At 37.2% G+C, this 17,202-nt stretch overlaps 2 protein-coding genes across 3 annotated transcripts; both read right to left on the minus strand.

Annotated features, from left to right (window-relative positions):
• Positions 1-216: 216 nt before the first annotated feature.
• Positions 217-11,886, minus strand: LOC102803377 (uncharacterized). 2 transcript variants are annotated; one of them, XM_085506637.1, is made up of 4 exons: positions 11,797-11,886; positions 11,539-11,659; positions 10,287-10,343; positions 217-5,190 (listed from the first exon to the last, which is right to left on the minus strand). In XM_085506637.1, exon 4 carries the CDS (start codon positions 5,102-5,104, stop codon positions 3,278-3,280), a length of 1,827 nt encoding a protein of 608 aa, XP_085362763.1. In that variant the 5' UTR covers positions 5,105-5,190; positions 10,287-10,343; positions 11,539-11,659; positions 11,797-11,886; the 3' UTR covers positions 217-3,277. The 2 variants fall into 2 exon arrangements, with proteins under 2 accessions (XP_085362763.1, XP_085362764.1); XM_085506638.1 differs by lacking the exon at positions 11,539-11,659 and having other exon boundaries at positions 11,797-11,840.
• A 1,555-nt stretch (positions 11,887-13,441) lies between these two features.
• On the minus strand, positions 13,442-16,941 carry LOC146735768 (uncharacterized). Its single transcript, XM_085506257.1, has 11 exons — positions 16,378-16,941; positions 15,840-15,943; positions 15,626-15,693; positions 15,315-15,427; positions 14,955-15,064; positions 14,754-14,855; positions 14,547-14,639; positions 14,240-14,373; positions 13,986-14,141; positions 13,766-13,888; positions 13,442-13,661 (listed from the first exon to the last, which is right to left on the minus strand). The coding sequence occupies exons 1-11, from the start codon at positions 16,914-16,916 to the stop codon at positions 13,512-13,514; spliced, it is 1,692 nt and encodes a 563-aa protein (XP_085362383.1). The 5' UTR covers positions 16,917-16,941; the 3' UTR covers positions 13,442-13,511.
• Between the last annotated feature and the right edge of the window lie 261 nt (positions 16,942-17,202).

A 17,202-nucleotide genomic window follows, 5' to 3' on the forward strand; every position in this document is an offset into this window, starting at 1 on the left:
ATACAACAAAATGTTTTCACCATTGGATCAAATATACAAAAACTTACATTACAACAGTTGATTTATTCTTTTACTGTAAGATTTTGAATAATGTTCATAATGTGCAAATTTGTCACTGAAATCAATTTTTCTTTTTTTTAATAGTTCAATGTGTAAGTGGGGGGGGGGGGTAGTAATCATTCACAATCAAGAAAGCTAAACAAAAATATTGATAACTTTTTTCTTTAAAATTATTTCTTTATTGATAACAAGTTTACGATTAAATATCACATACAAATAATAGCACACAAGTTTAACCTTTTTACCACCAGTTTTCTCCTTTCATCACAAATTCACAAAATAGTCCTGTTTATAGTCTGCACTTTCCTTCAGATGATTGGGTAAAAAATAGTCAAATTTTTTGAGTAAAAACAGAAAATTCACTCAAATTTTGTCTGTTGGCTCCAAAATTAGGTTACATTTATAGAAATATTGAAAAATATAAGAAAGTGTAAAAACATTTCTGCAAGAAAATCTAGTTGTGAAAAGGTTAAGACAGAAGCTTAAATGTAAAATACGGACAGCATATGGAGACATGTCTAACACAAAAATTAATATTGATACAAAGTAACATACATAATGGTATACACAGACTATTTTTTAAGATTTTAATAGTCATAAAAAAAAAAAATATTTACAAATAATTATGGAAGATAGTCCAGCTAACTGCACTATTACATCTTAGCAAATACTCAAGCCATTTTTTAGAATTTCGGTCTATAAAAGAAAAGTTACCGTAATACAATTTCAATAATGCATTCAAGTTTTAATTTAAATAAATAAATACAGTGATAATGAGCACACATATTATAACCTTCATTTTAACTGAAGCAGATATGTCAGACAAGATGTGTATTTTAGAAGTGTCACATGACATGATTTGTGACCAATGTTTATCAGAGAATTTACTTGACATGATTTACGACAATTCATTGGAGTCACAGGACAATAAATTTAAACTCAGTTGGCTTTGTGATTTACTTGTAACAGGAAGAAGTAAACAAGTCATTGTCAATGACATAGTTTCCATTTGTACACTAGATACAAGATATATAAACATATGTGTGATGTACATTTGTAGCTGTGAAGTTTAAACTTGATTTGTCCAGACATGTATGCATGGAACTGCAGCAAAGAAGACTTGCAGTAATCTATTTTAGATTTGATGGTAACAAAAATGCACGTGTCTGAATGTTTGTGTGAAGTTTGAACTTGATCAGTCCAGGCATTTCAGATATATGAATCTGAAACTGCATTCTTTAAAACAAATTGGCCATCAGTCAGCCATTTTGAGCTTAATCCAAAAAATATAAAAATGATGTGCATTAAGATCCTATTGTGTTTAATGTATGTACATGTGTATCAAGTTTAAATCAAATCCATACACTACTGAGATGCAGTTGCGAAATGGTAAAAATGGTTGATTTTGATACATCATAAGCCTTCAAATGGCTGCTATTTAACCATTTCAAATCATATCAAAGAACAAATACAATGTCAGTTGTCAGTCTATACAGTTGCCTTTATATTCAAGTTTAATTAATTAAATAAAAGTTGAATATGGTACAATTATATTAATATTAATATAAATTGAACCATACCTTTCGCCTTTACTGAACCGAAGCTACACACAATTTACTTAAATTTGATTAAATATTAATATAAATTATGAAAATAGTGAGGGTCGTCATAATGTAGGTTCTGTCACAAGTCGGTGTAAAGTTAAAGTGAAGTCGTCACAACGTTTGGTACTACAAACGCACGCACACAAACACACACATAGAGGTCAATCCATCAGTTCCAGTTACCAAACTGTGTCCGATCATGGACTAATAAGCACCGAAACATCTAAGCTCTTTGAAAATCAGATGTAGGTTATGATTGACTGTAAACAATCTAGTCCAGCGGTTATAAAGAACTCCATTATATTATGGTCGAAAGGAATACTGTAAAATGACTACCGGGTAATTTTCACTGGTATAAATTTCACTGAAATAAGCATTTCACGCATATTCGGTCGGTTTTAAATTCAGAGTTTTATCATTTAGATATCGTGTTCTATGCTCAATTTTACATATTCACTGGGTTTTAATTTAGCGCATTTTCCAGTCAGCAAAATAAGCAAAATTAAAACCCAATGAATAATTAATCCTTTCACAGTATACAGGTATATGACTAAGAATATTACAGCAGTGATTTTATGCCATAAATATGACAATAATTGTATGGATATAACTAAATACACAAACTGAGAAATTACCTACTCAATAATTATCTTGTGACCAGGTTTACTTTTAAAAACAAAAATATTTCTTTACTTTTCATGATTTATGCCTGTGTGCATATTTTGTATTGCTAATATCACATCACACTGATAGTTGTTTATATACTCCTTCAGTTCAGACAAAGAAAGAGTAAAAATGAACAAAAAACTTGCTGATTATACTGACATTCAGAGATGACATGATTTGATCAACAGTACAGAAATACAACATGCTTGTGGACACACAATGCCCAAACTGAAAAATGTTTAAAGTGGCCATGAGTATGGCCATAAAACAATGTTTCTTTCTGCAAACAATCACACAAACATTGCAGCTGAAGTCTTCTCCATATAAACATTCAGAATGTTTAAGTTTATGTTTTGAGTTTTGAAATTTACGCATGGTGTCCCAGCATACTTAGGAGGCACTGCTTTATTTTTATTTTTATTCGTGCTCCTCAATATTTAGTTTGAAATCGAAATAGTAATGATTTCCTCAACGAGTGTTCCAAGAACAATAAAAAGTTAATAATATATTAACAAAAAGTAAAGTTAGTAAATAATAAAACTAGTCTGTGACAGGATGCAGAACAATTTCCAAAACTTGTTGTACTTGAGAATAAGCTTAAAAATCATAATTTATTTTCCTGAACATAAATAGGTTTCAGCTTTAGAAGAAAAAAAAATAAATGCAAATAATAATAATTGTACCGTATTTGCTCTATTAGAAGAGAAGAGTGCCTATGGTGAAAACAAGTTGTATTATATTCTATAAGTTTTTCGGTTTATATGAGCTTGTATTGGAGATACACTTCTAATAAAGCAAATAGAGTCTGTGCACTTAGAAATGCAGTATTTTTATGATGCAATGTGTTTAAAAATTTCTTTATCTTTAGTTCACAATAATCATGAAAACAGAAGTGTTACTGCTTCTTTATGAATTGGCAGTGTGATCTATGTACACAGTTAATCAACTCACATAAAGTGTCCCTTGATAATATGTGCATTGAATTCCACACGATCTTTGCAATCCTGTCCACATGCATTGCACTGGAAGGCACCTTCTCTCCCGTGGCAACCACGGTGAATCATGAACATAGACAAATCAGGAAAGGCAATCTCACAATATTGACATTTAAATTCATTAAAACGCTCGCATGATGTACATTCAACACTACTACTTGTCTCATTATCTTCTGCTCCATCTTCATCTCTGATTAACACTTCATTGCTTTTTTTAGCAAGTCCCATGGACAGTCTTAATGGCAAGCATTGCTTTCGACGACTTCCCAATCTCAAAAGATTATGGCTATTTAGTTTCAAACTAACTCTAGATAATGGGAGTCTTGTTGGTGAATTGGATTTGCCAACAATATTAACTTTTTTCAACCTTTCTTCCTTTCTTTGTGGACTATAAAGAACATCAGTGCACTTCTCTGTGACATCTTGACTATTTCTACATGATGTTTCATCGGTTTGCGAAGAACAAGGAACGTCATCAGTGCACTTCTCTGTGTCATCTTGACTATTACTACATGCAGTGTCATCCCTATGATCAGTATTGGTCCTGGCACTATCCTTATCTAGCAAAGCAGTTTCCTGTGAGGGATCGTTTCTGTCTTCCCCACAATGCTTTGTCTCATCAATAACTTCACGAATCATACCTTCTTTTCTATCTACCTTCCAGTGAACCGCTAATACATCATTATTTATTTCTTTGTCGTCGCTTGTTTGTGAATGTGAAATTAATTCTTCAGTTTTCCTATTAATGGAGTTGCTGCCCTCGCTGACTGAATGAGGTAACGAGGGACTTGATGCACTAGGATTGGATTCCTGGTCTGTAACATTGTTACTATTTCCTGCATGGTTTTGTATTGAAAGCATTTGAGATCTGTGTAGGTATTCTTTGTCTAAATAATGTGCATGTGACTGCAATCTTGATTGGTCAATCTGTGATACAGGTATATGAGAATAATTTGGGGATTGCTGCTCATTAAGAGAATATACTTGACCAATGATTGGCATATGTGCACTGTGTCCCATTTCAATAGTTTGGTTTAACATGGCTTGATTGGATATCTGATTTGTCGCACTGACTGCTGTGGAGGTTGACTGCACAGAATTGACCAGAGACTGTAATCCATCCAAATTAACAGAGTTATTTTGGGGAAACATTCCATAGTGCGGTAGAAGACCTGTCAAAATTGACCTTTCGGTATCAGCAGTTCGTGGTTGCACTGTTTTACGCACAGATAAAGAATATGCTTTGGGAAGACCATGCTTGGTATGCTTATGCCGAGTCAAGTTTGGTCGATAACGAAAAGTCTCGCCACACTGAACACACGAAAATGGCCTTTCTTTGATGTGAATCCTCATATGCAATTTCATGTTATCACGACGTGTGTACGTCTTACCACAAATATGACATTGGTACAATTCCTCCCCAGCATGCAACTTTTTATGCTTAATAAAATCCTGCAATAATCGAAATGTAGCACTACATTCATCGCATTCAAGCATTGTGTTTGGGTTTCGTCGTCTTTTTTTCTTGATCAGTTGCATCCTACTTTCCATATCTGAGGCTATTCGATTGAATTGTACTGGTAGTGTGTCATCCAAATTGAAAGACATTCTATTTAGTTGTGATACTGGACCGATAGTTGAGTTCTCCATTACCTCAGAATGTGCTGGAGGACTTGTGTCGGTGCTTTCCGCTGTACTGTCTTCAAGGCATGGTAATTCACCATAGTCATTATTTGGAGGTGGTGCAGGTTTAACTTGTACAGTACTTGCTTCATCCATGCTAAGATTAACAGAATGCTGGCTTCTTTCAATTGCACCTAAATTATACTTCTATAATACGATTTCAAATGTTTTCTGGTCTGTATCTGAGGAAAAACAAAAAAAAAGTACTGAAACTACTAAGATAGTGGGGAAAATAGACATACGGAGCACCTTATGAAATCAAAAATTTATTAAACATTAGATATGCAAATTAGATATGAAGGTCACACCAGTCATTTTATACCTGCATCTGGGGTGGCATGGATCAACCTCCCTTACACTACACCAATCAAAGTATGCCTGCCACTTGGAGTCAGGCTGCGTTGGTAGAACCCCTATTCACCCACACAGCTAAACCTTCCGACAGTGCAAGTCTACTGAGAGCCTCTGTTGCGTGTACTAGTAAGTGGTTGGGACAGCAGATCTGGAATGTCCGGAAGCACTATTAGTGCATAGACTAACAATTCCAACAGTAGTAGAAACAAGGCCTTGGTTGGCCAATTGGGTGCCACCAGCGTCAAGATGCAGGTGTGCTCCTGTCAAAGTTTCTCCAGTACCCAGTGAATCAGCGGGAAGGGAGGAAAGGCGTACACGTCCATGTTGGTCCATGGGATCGACAGTGCGTCTGTGGCCCATGCTCCTGGGGTTTGCAGGAACGTCACATATGTCCGGGAGGTTAGGATTCCGGGGTGTGGCGAAACATTCTGGATGCTACACATTTGGGTACTTGCCACTCCCTGTTCTGAAACCGGAGTCGCTGTGAAAAGGCATCCACTTGACTGTTCCGCACCCCTGGAAGGTGGTATGCAGTTAGCTCCACATTGTATTGCAGACACCAATGGAGAATTCACTCCCCCAGTGATGGGGATTTTGCCCCCCCCCCCCCCCGAACTATGGGTAGCAAGTGCACCGCTTTCAGTTTGAGCCAGTTGATATGGTGGTCCTGAATCCAATGCAGGGGCCATATTTCTTGGGCTTGATCGATCATTAGGTGCGCTCCCCAAACTGTGAGGAAGGCATCAGTGATCAGAGTCAGCTGTGGCGAGTGGGTCCAAGGGGGCCCCCTGCCTGAAGTTTGAAATTACCATCCACCAGAGCAAGGTATTCCTCGCTTGGTCTGAGAGAGTTACTCACCATTCTAGTTTCCGTAGGTGAGACTGGTGTAGCAGCAAAGCATGTTGCACCAGGCGGCTGCACAGTGCAGCATGGAGAACTACCCTGCAAACTGATGTCATCATCCCGACACAGAGGGTACAATGACTAAATGTTTGGTTAGGCTGCTTAATGCTAGGCAACGAGCCTGCGATGGCCGCACTGAGCCTGCCTTTGTGTCAAATTCCATGCCCAGAAACACCAACTGATGTGTGGGTGCGGGAGGTACTTTTTTAGATTTACTTGAAAGCCAAATTCGTGTAGTAAATTCTGTGTTAGCCTTACTTGTTTTGGTTGTGTAGCAGCCAGTCTTCTAGGTACGGGTTGACGTGTACTGATGCAGCAGCAGCACCACCTGTTTTACTCTGGTAAACACGTGGAGTCGTGCATAGCGCAAAGGGGAGTACCTTGAATTTGAATACCTGGCCCAAATGGGCAAATCGAAAGAGCGGATGGCTCACTGGGTGCATGGGTATGTGTCGGTAAGTATCGCTTAAGAATAGTGAAGCTAACCAATCTAAACGGTGCCTGGAGAGTAAAACTGTGTTTGGTGTCTCCATGCGGAACCAATAGAGGAGTACATACTGATTTAGCTTGCTTTTTGCGTTTGAGAGTCCAGACTTGTCGCCGGGTCTTCTACTCTGCATATGACGTCCTTTGTAAGCAAACTGTCTACCTCCTGTTAGATTACTTCTGCTTTGAGGGGATCCCCTGGCAGCACCCCCAACTTGAGGAGGGGGTAGCAGCGGAATTTTGTAACTGTGCATCACCACCTGGAGCATCCAGGGGTCAGTTACCCGCTGCCTCCAAGCCGGAATACATCGGCGTAATCTGAGTGCGACAGGCATATTTGGCCATGGGTTTGGCTGTTCTACATTGGGGCGAACTCTCTACCGAGGTGAGTGCCCATGAGGTTTGTAGAGTCAAAAAGCTCCGCCGAACACTTGCCCGTGTCAAACTTGCTTCCCCTGCAACTTTTTTTTTTGGGGGGGAAAGACCCAAGAAAGAGAAGAACCCACCAGCTGGTCCATTCTTCGGTGTGTGTGTGTGTGTGTGGAAGGGGGGCTACTCTTCCCTGCCTCAGGAGAGTAGGGGTGCTTGATTGCTCAGGGAGTGATCTGACGAAGATGTCTAGAAACTCCACTGATTGCGGACATCCCCTTCACCCAGTGCACCAGTGCTTTCTCCTGCTTGCCGACCGAGAGGTGTCAGCAGTGCCAGGGACAAAATTTGTCCTGACAGGCTCTCGAACATTGCCCCAATCTTGGAGGCAAACCCGGTATCCAAGCACTCGGCTCCAGGGGCACAGCCTTGTTGTTTCCGGCATGGCCGAGCAAACCGCCATCTGTAATAAACAGGCTGCAAGGATACCCTCCAGTCAGCAGGGGTAGGGGGATCCACCACTGCGGGCCCACCACTCGACGTCTCAGCACCCCAGGTACTGGCAGTCGAACAGGAGGGCTTTTCCACCCATACTAACACTCCTCTCACTCATGTCCGCCACGCCACCCAACCCAATCACGCGATTAGCCCCGAGCTCTGGTGACACAATCATCCTTGGCCCCCTGCATGTGACTTTGGAAACTATCCCAGGTTATTTGGGTCCCAACTTGCACACACGCCTTCAAGGCAAAACCCCAAACCCTGCATGCATTCGAGGCAAAGATGGCATTTTGAGGGCGGGTTCCATGCCAGCAGATCTTGATGACAAACTCTGTTAGTCTGTGTCGTTCTTTTGGGTGACAAAACAGGAGAGGAGCTCTTCTTTTAGTGTTTGCCCATTCTCTTGTCCATTTTTACTACGTCAAGAAATGAACAAGGCACGTGAGTGGAGCAAAATTACAAATGACACAATGACACAATGAAGCCCTACAAAAGTGGCCAAAATGCATCACCCAAGTTTTTTGTATACGGTATAAAAGACACAGGGCCCAAAAGAAAGAAAAAATGTTATTCTACCCGAGATCCAATCTGATTAAAATCTGATGTAGTGTACAGGCTTTACTTATTTTGGCTATAAATTTATTTTTATTTTATTTTTTATTACTTTTGTTATTAATGCCTTTTATTTTATTATTTTACTTTTTTTTAATTCCGCCCTACATACATCTGACCCGATGCCTATGTAACGTGATTCAACGAGACCCACTATCGACGATTTTAGTCAACGAATCACAGACCATCACCTCCTATAGCGCACATGATGACGTCACTGGGCAGAGTCAGGTGGCAAACACACTCAAATAAAATGGCAGATTATGCCAACGTTAGTGGCCGAGAGAAAAACACGGCTTTTCGGTAAGTTTATCATTGTCAAATGCAACGAGAAAGTCATTTTTTTATGTTTATATTGTGGCTCGAATGGTTCGAGTTTAGATCGTTATTTTGCGTAGTTATTCTGGGAGTGACGATTTTGTTTCCACCGGTTCGACCGTACACCGGTGTTTTTTTCCAGGCGCTTGCCCTGGAGACGGGTGATGTTTTGTTGACGATCGGCCAAAATCATGATCGTCCACGGTATTGAAGCCATAGCTGTAAATATTCGTCAAAATGTATCAATATTTTGTACATTATACAATAACTCTTTATTAAAGTACTAGTAATTGAGCTGATTTGGACTGGAATAAAATATTTTTTATTTAGAACACATCGTTTTTTTTGCTCCAATTTTTTGCGTCGATGCTGTGGGCTGGTGACCGTTATACAATTTAAAATCAGTTTGTATTGTTTACTATAGCTGTTTACGATTTACGATTTACTTATTTTTTTGCTTCCATTCTAGATAATTATGCTCAGTGTTTGATATCAGGAAAATGTATCAGGAAGTGTACACATTTGTTGGAAGTGAACAAAATTTTCAATGTAATGACAAAAATTGTAAAATGCTGTGGAATTTCTTTTGTGAATAAAAATATACTAGCAATTTTCTATTAATAGTTTATTCAAGTGGGCAAAATATAATGTACAGAAAGATTGCCCGTTGAGTATCGCTACACTGAAATGTAAGCAACCGACAGCATGTATAAAAGGGGGGCTGTGATTGGCTGTTACTTACGCAAGATTTGAACGGGACTTACATAGGCATCGGACCAGATGTATGTAGGGCGGAATTAAAAAAAAATCACAAAATCAAAATCAAAGTAAAATAATAATTAAAGCCCGTACACTACATCAGATTTTAATCAGATTGCCCGAGATCATGCCCTACTGCTACAAGAAGGTTTACAGGAGTACCTCAGAAACTTGAGATAAAACTGTCGACTGAACCTCTTCTGTTTTGCTACGATGCACTCTCGTGGGGAGAAAACAGGAGAGTGAAGACAAGGCAAGATGGCATCGATCTTTTGTCTTGATCACGTGTTACATGTCATGGGGCTTCCCCTGATCTAGACTTCTCTCTCCGTCAATCGCAGATTAATGCCTACAGTTCAAAATAGTCATTTTGACTGACTGGAGTTTATGGTGGGTAATTGTACTTAGTGAATTGCATGGCAAACCTGATCACTATATCAATTTGATTTGAGACAACAATGAACCCACAGCCCCTCACCTGGCAGCTTCTGAAATGCATGACGGACCCACTGACCACAGTTCCAATTTGATTTGTGTCAGAAAGAAACCACAACCTATCTCCTGGCAGGTTCTGAAATGCATGACGGACCCACTGACCACGGTTCCAATTTGATTTGTGTCAGAAAGAAACCACAACCTATCTCCTGGCAGCTTCAGAAATGCATGACGGACCCACTGACCACGGTTCCAATTTGATTTGTGTCAGAAAGAAACCACAACCTATCTCCTGGCAGCTTCTGAAATGCATGACGGACCCACTGACCACAGTTCCAATTTGATTTGTGTCAGAAAGAAACCACAACCTATCTCCTGGCAAATCCACTTAGTCAAAGTACACATGAATATATTATTGTACATTTGTATAGAGCTTTATTATTCACAACAAATTCACTAAATTAAAACTCAGTGAATATTTCTCTTCTCACAGTGTACAAATTGGTTGATCATGTTCTTTAGACAATGCAAAGTAACTTACCACAATACTCCCATTATAGTTGAAGTTTTTTTCAGTCTACTTTTCACCAAGAAACACCTGTAATGAAATCAACATACAAATTGTTAAATTTCATAGAAATAAATATACTTGCTTGTATTACAGAAAAATGGTGCTTACTTATTTATTGGCTTTTGAAATTTCAATCAATCACAGGATTATATGGTTGAACTCTAATTTTGGCTTTAATTAGGATAAAAACCACTGAACTTATGATCTTGCACACACACACAAAAAACTCTGGATGTTTTAACAGAATTGTTTATTATTCAGTCATAAGTTGATACAAATATGTTATTTCTTTGGTTTGCTATGAAATAAGTTTTATTATGAAAGAATGATGGAATCCATACAAATATTGAGATCTGTCATTTTTTCTTCAGTTTGATTTGACCTACCATGATGACCTTTGACCTGATAAATCAAGAGTGTCATTAATCAATCAGAATAGCATGTGGCAACACCAACAGTTTCCAACATCTTCCAAATTGGTGTTTGCAAAGAGTGCATTCCAAAAGTAAATTTTAACATCATTGAAGTTTCTTTTAAAAAAAAGTGATTTTCAAAATGCAAAGTACTGAAAAAATTTGAACAGCTTTCATGACGATAACAGAAAATATGCATTTTACAAAGTCGTTTCCATGGCACTAACTCATTTTTATATTTTTGGCTACAAAACATCACAAGTGATTCTAACAGGATGTATGGTATCTCTTATTTTTGTCAAAAATTTAACCAGTTAAAGCTATTCTGGAAGCTATTTTTCAAAACTACAATGTAATTTCTATTTTCTAAAAGGTCTAAATTTTTTAACGTGTAAGAAAGTTACGGATTTTAAATAAAAGAGATCTTGATTTGTTCATTTTTACAAATATAAGTATACCTGGAGAAACAACAAAATGTACTGAAATATCTATATCGAATGTTATTAGCATGTGTTGTTATTGTCAATTAGGACTCAATTTCTGCATGTACACAGGTGTGACCCTTCCGATTTAAATATTATCCCTGATTCATATCGCACATTGTTATATTAATAAGAATAACGTTTTTGCATCCTTAGAAATACAATGTTTCTATCAGTTGTGTAACTTTCCGAATATTGTGCAACAAATGATAAACAACCAATGATGTCTGGCAAGAGAAAAGTGATTGAGTCTCATGTCTAGAAAATAGCAGTTTCAAACATAAATCATTGCAGTTAGTGACAAAAGTTATTGGTTTCTGTATATACCTTGTGTTGGCTGTACAACATAATAGATAATGGTGCTCGGCAGTGAAGATTTGACGAATGGCTCTGATTCACATATTTTCATTTTCAGATAGCGTTCACGGCCTAGAGTACAAATATGCGGCTATAGTTGGCGTAAGCATAAAATATTCAGATTTAGTAAAAACTCAGAATAAAAGATAAATTATCCACGACATTGAAAAATAAAACAATGCAGTGAATCACGACCAAAACCATCTGATATAACGTATAAGTGACTACCTGTGGGAAACCAAACATACGCTTTGTTGTCGGCCATCTTGGATTACCACAAAGGTCAAAGAGACTCCTTATCTTACTTTTCGTTCGATGACTCAAGTCTATGAGAGCATTACCTCCATGATGAGAGGTACCATTGTTCTACTATGCCTGATAAAAATTCTGATATTTGAAAATAACAAATTTAATAGCACCAAATGTATCAGAAATGACTGAAATACCACCAAAAAGACTAATTAACAACACAAGAAGAGCTATGAATCCACAGCTACAAAATAGGGCGAACACTTTATCACATTTCGTTCGTTTTGCGCCGCGAACACAAACTCAGAGATTACCAAATTTCAATTAGGTATTTTTTTATTTTGGTTTTATCGAAGTTATCGAAGAAGTCGCCGGCGGTAAAACTCGTACTCGTGATTTCGTTAGAAAAGCGCATTGGATTATGGGAATATAAATGTTTACACAAATGTCACACATGCGCGGCGCGAACTTGAAGACTACCGATATAATGCACCACAGTCACGCCAGTAGAGCACGGTTACTAGGATTAGTGGTCAGTTTTGACCACTGTTTTAAATATGTTCTTTTTGTGATAGAGCTCTGATTTTTTTCAAATAAATAAATATAGCTATATTTTTTATATAAAAAGTTCATTTCGATTAACATGTGCCAAAAAACTCCTCTACACTCCTTACACCCTGAAATTCGATCTATTTCTTCTTCATCCTCTGATTTAAGCGGTTATAATTAAGCTAGATTTGTAAACAATAGATTTGACTGAGCCTACTCACAATTTTTGACGAAATTGGTCATAAATCACATGGCAATGTTAATTAGTTTATTATGTACAATCATGAAGCTAATGTCCCATGGTACAATGAAATAGCATTATTTTGTGTGTTACAGTTAAAGCGCGGCTCCGCAATCCCAGGAATTGCACCAGTGCATCATGGGAAATGTAATTTGCATGGTCCGCCCAGTTGTTTACTTGGTATACAGCTGTTATCATTTCAACTGAAGGCGTTAATTCCGTAAGCTAACATCATGCATTACGCTATTATCTGATTTGAAAGGACTTGCTGAATCCCGTTGTTCGACGTTCACTGGGCCTACGCACTCTTTTGAAAGCCGTTTTCTGTGTTTGTTTCGCTCGTGGTCGACTGTAAAGCACAATTTCTGTAAATGGCGTTACGGCATTGTAAGGTTCTCTCTGAATTGAGCTCATGCCTTTGCTTTCTTGCTATTGTACTAATATGTTACAAGTGCGACCTTTTTATACAATGTATTTATTAATTCACAACCCGTACGTTACGAGCGCGATGTATTCATACTACGTACTGTGCTATGTTGCCGTGGGTTTATTTATAAATATAATGAGTACGTAGTTGCAACAAGCCAGTTATTATTAAAAATCTAAATAGACAAAGTTATGAGTAAATCAATATAGATACATCGAACATGCAACGTGCGGATCATGAATAAATAGTTATAAGTAAACTTTTGGCAAAAATCCGTTGCCGAAAAGTCGGGGTGGTAAATGGTGACCGAAACTTCCATTCACCACTTCTAACTTGAACAGATCAAAACAGCATGGTAATTGTTCTTCCGCAAAATGGCTGGCACAATAAAACAATGGACTACTCTGTTATATTAACTGTACATGTATTTTTTTATTTAAAATTATCTTTACATCGTTTATGTTTTACTTGTTTTGTCTAAAACATTTGCTGCATCAATCTGTTCCAAATATTTGCACGCCAAATATACGTCTTCGAAGTCAGGTTTCGTTTACCCGACCTCCTCCTCGGCGCTCTTGCATTCTGTCCCACAGTCACAGACGTAGCAGGGCGGTCAACATTTTCATTCTGTCGAAGAAAATAATTAAATTGTAACTATAAGATTTGTTAGCCAGTGTCAACAGAAAACGCAATAATTTAGAGTTGGTAACGATGCGGACGCAATTACATACCCAGTCAAGGCAGGTGAGATCACTTCGGAATTTGTAGGAATCCCTGAGCTGAAAGTTGATTCTCTTGTCGTGGTAAAGTAACGCAACACTGTTGAATGTCTCAACATAGTGAGTGTCTATACACTGGAAATAATAACAATATGAATCGCTTAGAAAATAAATTGTGGATTTTGTAAATAAATATTGTATTAATTATAATCGTGAAGTAAGCACAACTTACATCCACGTAACTCAACGGGTTTCTATATATAGAAGTCTGTTTTATAAATTTCTGCAATAAATTAATAGCAACAGGGCTTCTCATTATGGTGAATGACGGCTCGTAGTTCGCTTGTGTGCGACACCTCGATGCAGAGTCACAATCAGCATGATTATTCTGTGAAGTAAATGAAAAAAATATATGTAAAAAGTCAACATTTATTTTAGCTTCGACGTTTAAAGCAACGTTGAAAATCTGTAGATAAATTGTTGTACCTGGTAGTGGTTGACAATATTTTCGAGACTGGCTATCAGTGCGGCAGCGGCGGCATCCCTGTCCCTATTGTTGCCTGCAAGTGTTGTCTTAGCTTTTTTCATGGCCCAATAAAAATGCGTCTTTACGGAAGCAGCTTTTTAAAATAAAGAAAAAAGAATTACATATATATATATATATATATATATATATATATATATATATATATATATATATATATATACATTGCACATAAGTCACAATGTTCTAACATCGATAACATTATTCAATATTGACGATTCAAAACCACAAATCAAGAGTAAGACATACCTTTATCCGACAATTCTCTGTGCCATGTTTTGTTATGGTTCCTTGCAGCGCCCTTGGTTATGTTTTTTATTTTCTTTCCAATTTCTTTGGTAGCTAGGCAATGAACATATTTATTTGATTTAGTAATACAATATCTTAATATATAGCTAAGTGTTCGAAATTAAATCATGTATACGCAACTGATTGTAATGTAAGTAATATATTTACCATGCCACGTGTCGTTGCTACTGACTGTGTCCGGGCGTTCCTCTCTCAGGAATTTATTTACGGACATGTTTTTGTCGTGGCCATGAACCAATATTGGTACTCCTGTAAAATAGACAGAAATATGAATGACGTGAGTTTCGTTGCAGTCTGGCACAATAGATATGAATCGTGTTTTAAATCAGCATGTAAATATTACTGTACCTTCGTCATCTGCCCACTGGTAAAACCGTCTAACTCCAACCATTTCGTGTCTCTGGCTGCATGTATCGTCATGTTTAGTCACCAACTCTTTGTGGATGCATTTGTGTGTTCTAGATATTTTAATAACAATATATACAAGCAATATATTGTAAATCACACTAAAGTTTGAGGATGTACTTATGTTTTAATAAATACTATTCATAACATATAAAGAATATCACGCGAATACGTATTTCGAGTTGATATGCCAACAAAGGTAAGTGCAACAGTTTCATGTTCACAGCTAGCTGTTCACAGTTATTACTAATCTATCCCTCTTGTTATAAACAATACACAAATCGTCCATGGATTAATACGTACATGTCTCCCAAGAACACTACATCACTGTGTTTTGAATTTTTTCTTGTGCCATGTCTGGCATCCGACACGATGTCAATACCTTGTCTTGTCTCTCGGTCTTCCGAAGCATATTCCTTTAATAACATAAATTGATTTTTGCATAGATGAGAAATGTGGGTCACATCTGAATTACCTTATATTATCGATAACTGAATAATATAACTGTTGCATTATGAGATGGCGGTTTGTTATCAATAGCTGATGTAATAATATTGCACACAACGGGATGTACACATGAATATATAGTGGTCACGTTTTCTCTAATTTCATACCTCATGTAAAGCATCCTGCATGGATTCATTTGCGGCATCAGAAACATGTACTTGGTAATTCTGAAAAACTGTAGACATAAACAAAAAGTATACAGGTCAGTATCAGATAATATAATGTTGTGTGGACGTGTTATAAAATATATCGTTGTACAGGTGTATGCAATATTATAAACACAAATGTTTACGGTCATTATTTTAGAAAGTGGATATTTACATGATTTCCTGTACGATTTCTTTATAACTCCCATATTAGCGGCATCCACTATCACTTTGTACTCTTGCTCTCTCATGCCGGATGCATAGAATCCATGCAGCAGTCTGATTAGTAAATATGAAAGAATAGTTCTTTCGTTATTGTTGTTGCGTGTAAACATGGAAACTAAAAATATCAACCGTGGTGTGTTTGTCAGTCATTGCTGCTTGATGTGAGTTACAAACGCGTACGAATTCTACACTTTTTTACAAATGGGATTCTAGCTGTCCTCGTGTTTATTTACTAATAACTGTACATGTACATTGCAAGCAATGCTCATTTATAAGTGTCAAGTCACGAAACAAATATAACAATACGCAGTGTGAGCAAATCACGAGTTATGAGTAAATATAAATACGCTGTTTCTGCAACGTGATAAAATAATAATTATGACTCAAAAAAATACAATAAAAACACAAAGAACTGAAGTACAAAAGAATAAATAAACGACTGCGAAAAACATGTTAGAGGAAATACTATTAATTGAGAATTCACTCACCTATAGTTTACCAAGAGTCTACCATTTGGCAAGTATGGTGATGAGTTCCAAATAAATGCATGCTTGCAATTGCACTGAAAATGGAGTCTCGCTGCGTGACCAAGCATACAAGTCCTGTCCGTTATCATTAGGTTATCTGAACAGGTACGACTATGATGCTCGATGGTACTCGTCAGATTACGCATGGATGTCACCGTACTCAAAAACATCATTTCATTCGTTTTAGTTTCGTGGCATAGCTGATATACTGGTCCGTCAAAAGTTGCACCATTTTTGCTACCGTCATCAGGGCGGCAATCCTCCGAGCTGACCTTGTGGTTCATGAGAAAGAAGTCGATAACTTCGCTCAGGATCGAGTAATTTGCATTTCTGACGATATCAACTCGAGACCGTAGATTTGACAATTTGTTTAGCAGTAACCTCTTTTCCTCTGCGGAAGGAGCGGAAAATTCTATCTGACCGCGAATAGTTGAGTCACGTTGCCTTCGTTGGTTGCGTGCCTTGATTGCTTCTTTAGTCATAGACGGCCTAACATCCATTTTTTTTTTATAAATGTGCACGTTATAAAATATATAAAATGTGTTTTAAAAAAATCGAAATAACAGTAAATATAAATAAAAAATTTGTTGAAGTGTCAAAACTTTAAAAACTATAATTATATTATAAAAAAACGAAGTAAAAAGGATTAAAAAATGATGTAAGTAAAAAAACTGAATAATTGAAAGAGGTTTACGTATATGACGAGTGAGCAAGTGGCTGTCAGCGTTGAATGTACCAACATAAATCTGTATCGTCAGTTTTATAATTTACATATGAAGTAATATT

This window comes from Saccoglossus kowalevskii, chromosome 12 (assembly GCF_978046115.1).
Source record: "Saccoglossus kowalevskii chromosome 12, keSacKowa6.1, whole genome shotgun sequence".
NCBI lineage: Eukaryota > Metazoa > Hemichordata > Enteropneusta > Harrimaniidae > Saccoglossus > Saccoglossus kowalevskii.